The sequence below is a fragment of the Camelus dromedarius genome, chromosome 6, assembly GCF_036321535.1.
Source record: "Camelus dromedarius isolate mCamDro1 chromosome 6, mCamDro1.pat, whole genome shotgun sequence".
Lineage (NCBI taxonomy): Eukaryota > Metazoa > Chordata > Mammalia > Artiodactyla > Camelidae > Camelus > Camelus dromedarius.
Genome location: NC_087441.1, coordinates 26,715,288 through 26,730,706, shown reverse-complemented (window position 1 = coordinate 26,730,706; position 15,419 = coordinate 26,715,288). Strand labels below are relative to the sequence as shown.

The 15,419-nt window shown below is 38.6% G+C and overlaps 1 protein-coding gene across 11 annotated transcripts in view; it reads left to right on the top strand.

Moving 5' to 3' along the window:
• EYA4 (EYA transcriptional coactivator and phosphatase 4) overlaps window positions 1-15,419 on the top strand; it is a 243,609-nt gene that overhangs the window by 201,230 nt on the left and 26,960 nt on the right. For all 11 annotated transcript variants that reach the window (XM_031456363.2, XM_064486678.1, XM_064486679.1 and 8 more), the window contains 2 exons: window positions 84-220; window positions 1,660-1,743. In XM_031456363.2, coding sequence (XP_031312223.1) covers window positions 84-220; window positions 1,660-1,743 — 221 coding nt within the window. The remainder of the gene's footprint in view (window positions 1-83; window positions 221-1,659; window positions 1,744-15,419) is intronic.

Sequence of the window (15,419 nt, the reverse complement as noted above, 5' to 3'; positions counted from 1 at the left end):
AGAATCTGTTGAGATAATTAATGATGACCATTCATACCTCATCTAACAGTGGAGTGCTCTGACACAATCTGTGTTACTTACAGGAGAGTTTGACACCGTACAAAGCCCCTCCACACCCATCAAAGATCTCGATGAGAGAACATGTCGGAGTTCTGGGTCAAAGTCTCGAGGAAGAGGACGGAAAAATAATCCCTCCCCGCCTCCCGACAGTGACCTGGAGGTATGCGGACTTAGCCTTAAGAGTTGTAATAGGATGTTTTATCTCACTGGGTAACATAGTCTATACCTTACAACTTCGTAAACATTCCAACTCAAAAGGAAAAGACATATCATGAAATGAGTGTACCTACTCTGAAGCTGGCATTTCACAGCTCTGAAATTTGAGATTTATCCATTATACTGGCAAAATCTGAAACAATAGCAACCTGAAAACAATAATGCTTCACGAATTCTAGGCCTAAGATAATTGCACATTTTGATCCAAAAGTCACAAACAGAAATTAGAAAAATAAAGCCATTTGTTTGTGGGGTGATCATCTGCGAAGCACTCTATTTGAGAGTACCAGGGTAATGAAAGATGTTTATGTGGGTCAGTAAATTTTAAAAGATAAAAATGAATCCTTTTGGAAAGGAAAAGTTGTCATCCAAAAATAAGAAAAAATTCCAGTCATTTGATACGTAAGTTAAAATTTTTATATCTGTAAAAGTTTCTGTGTGTCATTTTTTTCCAGTTGGGATTTGTTTTTTGAGATATACCTATACTAAGCAGGTTGATTTTTATTATAAAACATCAGAAGAAACTATTCTTAACCATAATGTTACCTCTTACACAACTGCATATTTTAATTATGAAAAAAGTTAAATTTCCAGATTTAGTAAAGTCAAGGAATAGCCACTGCACCTCTTTATAAGAGATCATTTCCTTTATGTGAACAACAGTAGCAGATTCAGATCCTTTCAGGAACCCAGCAGGTGATACAAATGAGTGATCTGGGCTAGAGAGCCTGCCGACTGTGAGGAGTGGGGAGCACTGGCCAAGTCTAAAAAGTCTCCTTCATCACTTCCACGTGGATTGTCAGCCAGCATTGCCACAGACAGCCCGGAAGTTTGTCTGCTGCAGTCAGAACCCTGAAGTTTATGTGATATCTTCTAATCTTGGAATGTTGATCAATAATTTGAAATCTTTCAAAACACTGCAGGCCAAACAGCTCACCTTAGGACTTAACCTGACCCAAGGATCCACACTTTACAATTTCTATTTAGGGATTGCTCATTGATTCTTTTAAATATTTTTTAAAAGTTAATTCTTTGCATGAATTGCAAAACTTCATGAATCCATGAGACAGAAAATTTCATAATAGCACACATCTATCATAAGCTTCAAGTATGTCTTTTTGGATATTAACTGCAAGTAAATATTTGGATGAATTCATTAGGACATCTGATTTTTAAGCTTATTATTTTGTGTCACTCTTCCTCCTCAGGTTTTACAGGGGTTAGATCCCACAAATTTGGGGGAAAAAAGAATAGAGTAGCAGAGATTTCTGTATACTGATATCAAGATTATATCCAGCAACCAAGTGAAATGTTTTCTTCTTGTAAAGAGATTTCTGTTTCTTTAGAACTTGATAATTCTTCGATATTTCTCTATTTCTCCAGCGTGTGTTTGTCTGGGACTTGGATGAAACCATCATTGTTTTCCACTCACTGCTCACGGGATCTTATGCCCAGAAATATGGCAAGGTAAGAAATCAAGGCATTTTACCCTAGGACACCTTGTTAGGATTTTATTTTAAATAAAATCAAATGCCATTTAAAAATACATTTAAGTGTTGTATTGCAGTCTGTCAAATCTGCTTTTATTTATTTCCAGTGGCTCATTGTTCTTTAATATGAACTGTCAGATTTTACAAAACTTAGTTAGAAATTGGATTCTTTTTTCTTTCTTCAAAATAACTTTGAGTTTTCTACATCAAAACCAACCAAGCTTATTGCTCTGGTGTAATTATTTTAGAAAATGCTTTCATAAATTAAAATGGACTTTAAACATTATAAAATCATATATTATCCTCTAATAAGGGAACTTTAAGAAATTGGTTGAATTAATTTGTTGCACCAGATGTTGCTATAGAATGCCATTTGAAATAAGGAAGTAATCTTTTGCCTGACAGATCCTTTGGATTTATAAACATTTTTTGTAACTTTGAGGGAAGCATATGAACAGGGACTGAGGGTAACACCTCTTCACACAAATCCAAAAACAGATGATCTCATTACTTTGCTTTGTCTCTTGCCATTATTTTCCTAGTTGGCTTGCTTCTTGTAACAGTATTGTTCTCTGTGCATGTGAGGCTGTTTCAAAGATTGATCCACCTGCAACAGGCTTTTGAGCTGGAAACACAGCTGTATAGGCTTTTACTGTTTAGAGTCTTTGGCTGTAGAACTCACAATCTAACCAGAGTCAATTCACAACATGTTGGCCAGCCTTCAATTACTGTATTCAAAATTGTGTCTAACTTTGGTTCCTTTTCCTGTTCACATTTACAGAAGTGTCTCTCTGTGTCTTTATAGTGTCGTATTATTTCCTAGGGTCTCATGTCAGCTCAACATGCAGTTTTTAATAGCTTTGTTTAAACTTTATCTTCTAGACTTATAGTGATGAATTTTTTGTGCTTAAATATTTACTCCTAAATTGTACTCTTGTTGAATCTGCATTGCATTTGATTTTTAGTATTGGCAATAAATGTTGCTAAACAGATATAAAAGGTAACAATTTTGTTTAATGACCTTTTAGGGAAAAAAAAATCTTAGCCCATTTCCTGAAAGGAGTAAGGACAATTAGTGAGGCACTGTGTAGGCAGTTGTGTGAGTTCTCGAACTGTCTTCTCTCAGACGATTGGGATAGTTTTCCATCAAAAGGAAAAACTTTAAAAATGTTCAGTGAAATAGAGTGAGGCAGCAGTACCTCGCAGTGGTGCAGAGTAGGAAAAGGGGCATGATTGGAAGGCTGGGGAAGATAAGCTCACATTTATAGAACCCCTGCCATGTCATAGGACCCACGTTTGGCATTTCACAAGCGATGCCAGTGGCGGTTAAGGTCAAGAGCCACTGAATCAGGTAAACCTACCTTTGAAAGCCCAGTGCTGATGCTTAGAGTTTTCTGACCGTAGGCAAATTACTTAGCTCCTCAGTCTCAATTTCTATAAAATGGGAATAATACTATCTATAGTGGATAAGAATCAAAGAGATAACGTGCTTGACGGCTTAGCAGAAAGAACACTTGGTGTGAATTAACACTCAGGAAAACTGTAACTGCTATCAATCACTTTCACAAATGTTGTCCTGCTTGATTCTCATAATTACTGTTCTGTAACTTACTCCCATCCAAGTTCTGGGGATGAGAAAGCCTGGGCTATGCGGGTTTAAGAAACTTGACCAAGGTCACAGAATGATAAATGTTGGAAAGCAGGTCATACTCAAAGCAAGTCCTTGTTCTTAATACTACATTACTGGAAGGGGGCCTGCTGGAGTTGACCATGTAAAATAAATGGTTTACTCAGGGAAATTAAAAAAAAAAAAAGTGAAAATGGTTTTAGGCTCTCTTTTTTCTAATCAAAATGAAAATACCTTTATTGATTTCCGTGAAAAGCAACTTAGATGACCTTATTTAATGAATTATCATTTATTTTTTCTGAAAGGAATTTGATCATTAACATTTTTCTTAATGTCTATAGGGAAACTGGTGTTGCCTTTTCACTAATAAGACATTGATACCTTGGCAAATTGAGAAGCAGCTCAGATGGTGTTATATCAGCCCATCCTGTGAAGCTGGGGACCACAGGTAGCTCAGGGGCCATTTGAAGGGGACAGAGAGGGCATTGAGGGCTGCATCTTCACCGCAAACTGTAAGTGGAGGTGGTGAACCAGAGCTCCCAGAACGACTGTATTCCTCTGACAAATATTTACTTTACACAAGGCAGACGTGCTTCCTACTCTCGTGGAGCTTACGAGCAAACAAAATCATTTCAGGTTGTGGTGACTGCCGGGGAGACAATAAAACAAGGTTAGGTAGAGAGTGACTCGGGGGTGTGACTGGGGAGGTGACACTGATACTGAGACCTGGGTTACAAGAAGGAGCGAGCCCTGCAGCTTAGGGGAGAGGAGCGAGGAGAGGGGTGTTCCAGGCAGAGGACACGGAAGGGCCTGAGGCGGGAACAGCCTTCCAGTGTTGCAGGAATATAAAGGAGTAGTGTGTCTGGAAGATGGTAAACACGGGAGAGAGTAACACAAGGTGAAAACAGAGGCAGGCAGGGGACCGCACCAGGCAGGGCATCTATGGGAAGGCATTTGGGATTTAGTCAAGGCGCAGTGGGAACTGTTGTAGGGTTTTAGACTGAACTGGGACATGATGGTTTAAAATTGGCTGCTCTGAGGAGAATGGGGTTTAGAGGAGTAAGGGTGGATGCGAGGAGACCGTTTAGAGGCTACTGTGCAGTACATAAGACGTGGTAGTGGCTTAGACTGGAGCAGGGCTTCTCAGCCTTTAGCGTGGGTCACAGTAACCCGCAGGCTTTGTTCACCACAGGTGGCCGGTCCCACCCCCGGAGTTTCAGATTCTGTAGATCTCCAGTGGGGCCCAAGATTTCACATTGGGAATACATTTCCAATAAAGCTGATGGATGACCATGCTTGGGGAACCATTAGAATAGAATTATTTCCCCAACTTTTTTTTTTAACATTTTTTATTGATTTATAATCATTTTACAATGTTGTGTCAAATTCCAGTGTAGAGCACAATTTTTCAGTTACACATGAGCATATATATATTCATTGTCACATTTTTTTCTCTGTGAGCTACCATAAGATCTTGTGTATATTTCCCTGTGCTATACAGTATAATCTTGTTTATCTATTCTACAATTTTTCCCCAACTTTTTTTTCTTGAGAAAATGAGAAAACCCATGGCTAAAGAAATTTGGAGAATACTTGAATTTTATGGCCATTCAGTGCGTGTTATCATATTAAAGGTTCTGAGGTGTTTTATGGTTAAGAATCCTTTGGTACCATGTTTGTTTCCTCAGTTCTCAAGTGTCTTAAGCAATGACCTTGAGGACTGATTGAAATGAGGTTATTCTGGTGATGAGTTGACAATTTAGGAGGACTTTGCCCTGCTAATAGAAAAAGTAACCAGGACCATTATTTTTGCGGGGGAAAAAAAAAAGACCCCTGTACTACTTAAAGGTTGTCTAACCTTGAAATTGTTAATGTCTTTGGTCCTTTTAATTTCTCAGATCAGTCTTGTTTCCATAGTGTATATTTCTGGAGTATGAAATTTTTGTATAACATAGTGATTTTTCTGTTCTTTTAGCCAGACTCTTTTATGCACATAGTATATCACACTTGCATCTTTATAAAACATGTAAGGGCAGACCTGCTCCAGGCGAAATGTGGAAGCCGGGGGACTGGAGATCTCCCATTTCCCTCACATAGCCAGTCCTTTCCCCCATTGTTCTCAATCACCGCACTTTCCTGAGCCCTGGGGGTTGCTCAGAGCAGCCTGTAAGGCAGTAATCCAGCTGGAGCACCAAGCTAGAAGTTAGAGTGAAGTCCTGTGCCTGGATGTGCCTTCAGCTGGGCATTTAACCTCTGAGCCTGTTTCCCCACATCTGAACATGCTTATACTCCATTTCCTTCCTGGGGTTACTGGACGGATTAAATGAGATAATATAAATTTATAGAAGTAGCATTGAGTTCTGAAAACCATCATCTCCATGCCCCATGCTGGAGAAGCTTAATAAAAGTTTTTCCCCGCAAAGGGGAAATGACAAAGGCAGAAATTTCCAGACGTACAGAAGGTCAGTATTTGCACGAAGTAGTACTGCAGTGGCCTGAAGTTCAGTGAGCTGGGAGCTGGAAATGTAAGAGTCCGAGGTGTAAAATCATATCCGGACATGACCACACCTACCTACCTATCTACCTGCCTTTCTCTCTTCCCCACCCCCTGCCCCTGTAAAAAATAATAAGTAAGTAAGTAAGTAGGTAGGTACCATTTTCTAGCTCCTCTGTGTGCCTGGCACTTTGCTGAGCATCCTTTGAGTGCATTGTTTCCTTAGCTTTCACCACCACCCTAGGCGATGGGTGCTGTGGCACACAGCTCGCAAGTGGTGTGGCTAACCGGAACCCACATCTCCAGCTATACTCTTGGCCTCATGTTTTTCTCCCCACCACCTACGAAAACAAATTCACGGAACATAATTATTTCGGAATGCCATTTTACTCATCAACTGCTTTGTGTAACTAACTTTTCTGTTTTAATTAAAAAAAAACTTTAGGAAAGTCCTGCCTCCATTTATAAATAAATAATATTGTGAATTTTTCAAGGATCTTCCTAATATGTTACCACTTTTTGACTCTGTTTGGCTGTAAACACTTTTCCCAAGCAGAATGATCTCTGGATATTTACCAAGATGGCAAATGAGGGATGTCGGTATTTGAGTCTGTTGCCCGTGAAGCCGATGATGGGCTTTGCAGCTGGGCACCAGTTAGCACGTGCATGTTTCAGCACCACAAAACTCTTAGAGTAGGAGTCTGTAAATTTGGCAGGACGTAAACCAGAAACATCCATCATCTGTTAGAGTTTATGAAGATTATTCCTATTCCCTGATTAATTGTGTATATTATTTTACCTGATAAGTTGCAGTAATTCCTCTTTGTTGGAGGGAGGGTGAAGGGAGCTAAGTAAATTGTGCTTTAGGGATTTGATTTATTTTGGAGCATTAATGTGTTATGTACGATGAGGCCATGATTCTCTAAAGTGATTCCACAGAAAGGATGCGAAGTAAGTAGCCCAAGTCAGGAAAAAGACTGAAGGAAAATGAACAGTTGCCTTGTACTGTGAAAATGAAATTCAGGCTCCTAAAACTACTTGCTCATTTTAGACAACATCTTATATAAGAGCAGCGCTGGAGAAATAATGTGTTCATCAGGATAAATCCACTGGTTGCTTTTGGTGGGGGAGGTAATTAGGTGTATTTGTTTATTTACTGTTATTATTTCTTATTTGATTGAGTTACTGGGGATCGAACCCATGACCTTGTGCATGCTAAGCATGCGCTCTACCACTGAGCTATACTCTCCTCCCTCCCCGATACTTTTATATTAAACAATCTATACACACATATGGAAAGACTTCTGAAATAGCACCAGCTAGATTTTAAATTATAAGGTTGTCGTGAAGATAAGGACTGACTGACTGTGCATGTCAACTAAGGAAGAGCAGCATGATTTAATAGAAGTGGTTAGAACTAATAAGTGTTGGAACTATGGACTGGAAATCACACCAGTGGCAGAGTTAACTCTGCAGATTACCGCCCCTCTGGGCATCATGGTGAGAGCATTCTGAGTTTGGAGGGAGAAGGGACCTGAGCTTAAATTCTAGCTCTACTTTTTACTCGGCATGTGACCTTGGGGAGCTGACGTAGTCTTTGTGAGCCTCAGTTACCTTTTACATAAAATGAGGAGAATAATAAATTAATAATTTGACTAGAAGGATTAAATGAGTCAATACAGTAAAACTCAGCACGTTGCCTATCCCAGAGTAAACAATAAGCATGACGTGTTTAATTTGGTTTCAAAGAAATCTGAATGTCGGGAAGCTGAACTTCGGCGAAACTGGATGTTTTTAAAAGAAATGTCCATATATTTTTATCTGTTGTTTTATCTCATAGTGTGAGATACTCAGCTCAGTATTGTAGAGAAGAAGAGAGTGAGTAGAGAGTGGATGTGGTACATACAAAATGAATGAATGCAAAATTTGCAAGCCTTGAAGATTTTTGTGTGTATCATGGTTGCTTGTAGTGTTTGTGTGCATATATGTGTATGTGAATAGTATGTATGTAAATATAGTACAGTTGACCCTTGAACACTGTGAGGGTTAGGAGTTCTGACCCCCCCCCCCATGCAGTTGAAAATCTGAGTGTAACTTTTGACACCTTAAAAACTTGACTATTGTTGAGTGGAAGCCTTACCAATAACGTAAACCAGTTGATTAACACATAATCTTGTGTGCTGTATATTATATACTGTATTCTTACAATAAAGTAAGCTAGAGAAAAGAAAATGTTATGAAAATCGTAAGTAAGAGAAAATACTGCAGTACCATACTGTATTTATCGATACCATAAGTTCATGTTGTCTGTTTATAAGGTGAATTGTCAGTATTATGTGATACAAAGTACTGTAGATCTGATATGTATTACTAACACTGCACATCAGAAATGAAAAGATAATGTGAAAAAGAAATTCATGTATATTTACAGGCATAATTCATGCATTGATAACAAAACAGCAATCTGATTGCTTCACGGTAGCCTAGCCTAATGAATGAATTGTTATAAATGAATAAATGAATAGTTAGAATGAATGAATTGTTATAAATTTTTTATGGCATACAGTGTTACAGTCAGAGTCATAATACAGCATTGGAAACATTGCTACTTTTCTTTAAAAACCACTCTCCTGTGATGATAGGCTGATACACAGTTTCTCCAATTACTAGAGAGAGGGGCATACTGTAATGTAATTCTTTGGAAGCAAAGATATCAAACAGTAAGAAAATGAACACGTTATTAATTTTATATGAAATATTACTCACCCCATGCCTATGTATGGATAGGTTATCCACTTCAATACAAGTCTTGCAGACGATGTTCTACACGATAAATACTTAGATGATGACAGTGGTGATGAGACAAAAGCATCTCATACAGTTTAGCTGTAGTTACTAGATTTTTCATTCGAAGACACTCACACATATACAACAGACAAGTTTATTTAGCTGTGCGGTGTGATGATTACTATTCATTAAGTGGAAGCAGATCATCAATAAAGGTCTTTATCCTCATTGCCTTCGCGTTGAGTAGGCCAAGGAGGAGGATGAGGAGGGGTGGGTCTTGCTGTCTCAGTGGGTGCAGAGGTGGAGGAAGCGGAGGAGGTGGATGTGGGAGCAGGGGAGGCAGGCACACTCAGTGTGACTTTACAGAAATACATTGTCATTTCTATCTGACTTTTTTGCTTTTTCATTTCTCTAAAAATGTTTCTCTGTAGTAGCAGTCCTTCCATCATTTGCTTTAATTCCAGTACCTGTATCGTAGAAAGGCCCCTGTCATAAAAGAAGTTAAAAGCAGTTTTGAATAATCAGAACCCTTCTGCCAGGTTGTCCGCCGTCAAGTTTGTTTCTGGCGCTGCTTCATCTGTATCTTCTTCCTCATTGTCTGGAACTGATTCAAAAGCACTCATCTCCATCAAGTCATGTTCTGTGAATTCCTCTGGTGTGGTGTCTATTAGCTCTTGAATTTCTCCAAGATCTATATCTTGAAACCCTTCAACCCCAGCTTTTTTTTTTTTTTGGCCATATCCGTAATTTCTGTCATGATTTTCTTGATTGGCTCAGTCATAATCCTGTGAAGTGATGCACAACATCTGGACACAGTTTTCTCCAGCAGGAATTTATTGTTTCTGGCTTGACGGCTTTCACGGCTTGTTCTGTAACAGCGATAGCATCTTCAGTGGTGCAGTCCTTCCAAGCTTTCACGATGTTCTCTCTATTGGGGGCTCTTCCATAGAGTTGACAGTCCTTTCCATAGAGGACCATGAAAGTCCTTATGACCCCCTGATCTAGAGGTTGAATTAGGGATTTTGTGTTTGGGGGGAGGTAGTCTACTTCAGTGCCTTCAGTGTTGAACTCAAGTGGTTCTGCATGGCCAGGGGTATTGTCCAATATCAAAAGAACTTTAAAAGGCCGTCTCTTATTACCAAGGTATTTCCTAACTTCAGAGACAAAGCACCGATAGGCCCATTCCAGAAGAAGGGTTCTCCTTGTCCAGGTTTTCTTGTTGTACAATCAGAAGTCTAGTAGCCGGTGTTTATCTTTTCCCTTCAAGGCTCCGTGTTAGCAGCTTTATAGATAAGGGCAGTGCTGATCATAAACCCCACTGCATTTGCTCCAAACAGTAGTGTTAGCCTGTCCCTTCCTGCCTTAAATCCTAGTACTCATTTCTCTTTCTTCCTAATTAATGTCCTTTGTGGCACTTTTTTTTCTGGAGTAGGGCACATTCTTCTACATTAAAAACCTGTCCGTGCAGGTACCCTTTCTTCTCAATGATTTTTTTTTTTAATGGCATCTGGGACCTCATCTGCTGCCTCTTGGTGGGTGAAGCTGCTTCTCCTACTATCTTGGCACTTTTAAGCCAAACCTCTCTTAAATTATCAAACCATCCCTTGCTGGCATTAATATCTCTACTTTTAGCTTCTTCACCTTCCTTTTGTTTTCATTTTTAGAATCTATAGGTATGTCTTTCTTGTAGCAATCCTACACCTACATTAAAGCTGGATTTTCAATATGAGATAAAAAGATATTTCTCAAAAAGTGCAAGTTTTTTGAACCTGCTGGTATAGCTGCAATGTACCTTCTAAATTTTGGGGTTTTGTTTTTTTTTTTTTGTTTTTGTTTTTTTTTTTTTTGGAGGGAAGAGGTAATTAGGTTTTATTTATTTATTTATGGAGGTACTGGAGATTGAACCCAGGACCTTGTGCATGCTAAGCATGCGCTCTACCACTGAGCTATACCCTCCCCACTTAGGTATAGCTGCAATGATGGCTTCATGAATTTCCTTTTCTTTTCTACAGTGTTCTTTACACTGGATTTATTTATCTTGAGACGGTGGGCAGCCACAGCATTAGACCTCAATCTGTGGTACAATTCAGCTTTTTCCTGTAACATCATGACTTTTCTCTGCTTCATGGGAGCACTTCTAGCATCACTGGGGCACTTCGTATGGGCCCCCAGTATTATTTCAGGTATATGGTAGTGCACTAAACACAATGCAGAATACACAAGAACTGCAAGAGATCACTTTTTACTGCACTATGCAATTTACTGGAGAGACCATCTGCTCACACAGAGATGATTCGCATTGCTGGTCACTCAGCATCTTAAGCGGATACTTGCAAAACTTGAGCTCGCTGCAGTAGTAACAGGAGGTGGCTACAAAATGATTACGGTAGTACGGTATATACTACAGTTAACTTTTTTGTAGTTATAATTTAATACTGCAACTTTATGTTTGTTTACATTTCTCTTGACTGAATGGTGCCGTGAGTGATCCGTAAGTGTGTGCAGAAGTTTTGATAAATTTTAACTTGTTATAATAGATTGGTGTATGTTTATGATGTTACAGGATAAAAATAGACTAGTATCTACATATATTTTATGCATTCATGGCATTATTTATAGGTTATGTGGGGGAAGTCTGTGAGTTTTTTTCAAGTTGTTGCAAATCTCCAAAAAATGTTCCAGTATATTTATTTTTAAAAATTCCACATATCAATGGACCTGCATGGTTCAAACCTATGTTGTTCAAGGGTTGACTGTATGTACATCTGTATGTAAAAGTAAAGTTAAATATCTAAGACAGTGATATTTCTCGAGATAGTGAAACTTGAAACTAATATATGAGAAAGATAAGTGGTAATTATGTATATATATTTTTATTGAAGTATATAGTCAGCTTACAATAAATGTGTCAATTTCTGGTGCACAGCATAATGCTTCAGTTGTATATGAACATACATATATTCATTTTCATATTCTTTTTCACTGTAAGGTACTACAAAATATTGAATATAGTTCAGTGAGTGGTAATTAGTTTCTTAAAAACACAAATTTCTAGAGGAGCTTGTTAAAACCTCCCCTGAAGTTTCAGTCTCAGTTTATGATCTCGGTTTATGCACATTCAATCTCACATCTTGGGACGTTGGAGGGGGACACATTAGATTATTAACTTGTCTCAAGTTTCTATATAACTCATCAACTCTCCTTTTTCTAAATTCATGTCTCACTTAACTTTTCTACAGCTACCACACACCCTTCTCTGAGTCCTGAGGCCTCAGTTGGGTGTGTTCACTTGCCATCTCTGTCACATCACTTCTCTCTCAGTCCTGTGCTTTCTGGCTCATCCTCCCATGGACATTCTCATCATTCTCTTGACTTTTACCTTTTTATCTGGTTGCTATGCCATATTATTGTATATTGTATACTATAAATACAGTATCATACTGTTTTGTGTGTGTTTTTAATTCTCCAAATCTTTTTTTCAAAACAAACAACTTTTTATTGAAATATAGTTGATATACAATGTTGTGTTAGTTTCATTAGTTTCAGGCATACAGCAGAGTGATTCAGTTATATGTATTCTTTTTCAAATTCTTTTCCATTATAGGTTATTACAAAATATTGAATATATCCCTGTGCCAAACAGTAGGACCTTGTTGTGTATCTGTTTTATATACAGTAGTGTATATCTGTTAATCCCAAACTCCTACTAATTTATATATATATTACATATATATATATATGATATATATACTATATTATTTTTTAATTTTAAAGGTATTTATGACATATCGTGGACTGGAAGTAAGTTCCATCAATCCAGAGTCTCTACAATAGCAATAGTATAGTGTAGCAAAAATGATTGTAGCATATTACTACTGCTGTAATTCCCCTTGAAGTATATTTAATCCATTATTACTTTAATAAATTTGAGTGAGCTTTATTCATTGGAACCTCCTCTGATTAAAACAGTAGAAGCTGGTAGTGGTAGGTAAGCTGTGTGATATTCCCTTCATGGCTTCTGATTACTTAATGTCGACTACCAATTAATTGCAAATATGATGCTTACATCAAACACTTCAATTTCAAACGAATCCTTTTAATCCAGAGCAAAAATTACTGTTTTTTCACCTTTACCAGCTTTTCGCCTTTACCTTTAGAAGGTAGTTGGCTATGTGACTAAGGAAAGTTGCACCAGGGATCGTTTGGTCCCTGAAGTTAAGACCACAGATGATCTTTATGGAAGTGAAGGTGGGTCAGTGCACTCTTACTCATAACTTTAAGCTATATCTAGGGAAGCTTAATTCCCAACAAATTATACTGAGTCACTGTTCTCCTCAGTAATCAGACTGATTCAAGTCTTTGAGTGTTTTGGAAGCATCCCAGAGGCTTAACTCCTGAGAAACCAGACGGCCATGCCAGCTCTAGTCTTCCCTGACTGTCTCAGACCTTCAGGAAGGCTCTTAGACCAGTGCTTTTTAAATATTCATGTGCATATGAATCTCCCGACAATCTTGTTAAACTATAAATTCTGCTTCAGTACATCTCTGCGGTAGGCTGTGCGATTCCGCTTTTTATCAAGCTCCCAGCTGATGCCAGTGCTGCTGGTTTGTCAGCCACACTTTCAGCAGCAAGGTCTTTTTTTTTTTTTTTTTTAAATTAAAGTATAGTCAGCTTATAATGTGTTAATTTCAGGTGTACAGCATAACGATTCAGTTATTTTATATATATATATGTATATATTCCTCTTTGTATTATTTTTCATTATAGGCTACTTTAAGGTATTGAACATAGTTCCCTGTGCTGTGCAGTAGGACCTTGCTGTTTCTCTAGTTTACATATAGTAGTTAGAATCTGAGTGGCAAGGTCTGAATCAGCTGATTCTGTCCTGTGTACATTAGAATCACTGGAGAGCTTTGAAATTACTGATGCATGAGTCCCACCTTAGAGAATCTGATTTAATTGGTATGCGGTATGGCCTGGGCAGCAGGATTTTTAAAAACTCCCTAGTAGGTGTTTCTCATGTGTTGTCATGTTTGCGAGCCTCTGCCTTAGACGTCATCTCCCAGCCCTGGACGTCACTGTCACCTCACTTTTGCATAAAGCCTCGTCATCCTTACCCTCTTTTTCTCCTTCAGACTCATCTTGAACAAAAACAAACCTGCCCAACACTGTAACTGTACCCCAATAGCTGAATGTGGCCACAAATCTCAAGTGGGTCCCAGCACTCCTGGGTTAACCCCTCCAGCTTCTCTCCCCTATGCCTTCAAAGCCTCCTCTCAATTCTGCACAAATTCTGTCCCTTTAAGAAGAAAAAGCAAACTGAAAACATTACTTTATTTTTGCACCATAACCATATTCTCTGCCTGCCCTTTGCACCCACACTCATGCCCTGGCTCCAGGCCCTCTCATTTACCCGAGGAATCGCCTCAGAAGACCTCTTTCACTCCTGAGTGCCCAGTGTCCCACCTTTCTGGATAATTCTCATTGCACTGTTTTATGAGCTGTAGTAATCCCGTCACCGGAAAAGCCCCTCCAGCCCATTTTCCAGTCACTGCCCTCTTTCCCTGCCCTTCCCCAGCTTGCCGGTCCAGCAACTCTCTTCAAGTCTGAGAAATAACCTTCTTGCCAAATCCATGGTTTATCTTCCTGAGGTCTCTCTCCTGCATCTGACCCAGAATAGCACTCCCTCTTTCTTAAAATCCTTGCTGCACTCCACATCCCTGCCCCGGGTCACTCGGCCTCACCTGTCCTGCATTTCTAGCCTCATTTTCACCTCTGCCTATTTCCCAACCACACCACCTCCATGCAAGGCTAGTCCCCTCCCTTTTTCAGGTCTCTTATCCTCCACTCTCACCTCCTGAGTTTCCCTGTACTTTTTTAAAATGAGCTATCGCCATCCATCCCCATAGACTTCTGTTGCTGACTGATTTTTTTCAGCACCTGAAATGTTTTTTTGTCCATTCATTTATCAGGTGGCTCATCTAGTAATCATGTAAATCCCATAAGGGCAGGGACTTTGCTTATTTGATTCTCTACTCTCTGCCCGGAATTTGAATATGTCTGACACATGGTAGACAATAAATATGTGCTAAATAAATGAATGTTCCTGAAACCATTCTCCAGTTCTGCCTGAGAACATTTCAGCTTACTGCCTATTAAAGACAACTCAGTTATAAAATTTCTCTCCTAATTCATGACTGAATTCCCAGTCATTTTTTTTTTATTGAAGTACAGTTGATTTGCAATGTTGTGTTAGTTTCAGGTGTACAGCAAAGTGATTCAGATAGATAGATAGATAAATAGATAGACTTTTTCATGTGTATGTGTGTGTATATATATATATATATATATATACACACACACACACACACACACACATATAGACTTTATCAGATTCTTTTCCATTATAGGTTATTATAAGATAATGAATATAATCCCCTGTGCTATATAGTAAATCCCTGTTGCTCATCTATTTTATATATCGTAGTGTGTATATGTTAATCCCAGGCTCCTAAAAAATCCCTCCCACATCCCCTTTGGTAGCCATAAGTTTGTTTTCTATGTCTGTGAGTCTGTTTCTGTTTTGTAAATAAGTTCATTCCTATCATTTTTTAGATTCCATATGTAAGAGATATCATGTGATATTTGTCTTTCTCTGTCTGACTTAGTTCACTTAGTATGATAATCTCTAGGTCCATCCATGTTGCTGCAAATGGCATTATTTCATTCTTTTTTATGGCTGAGT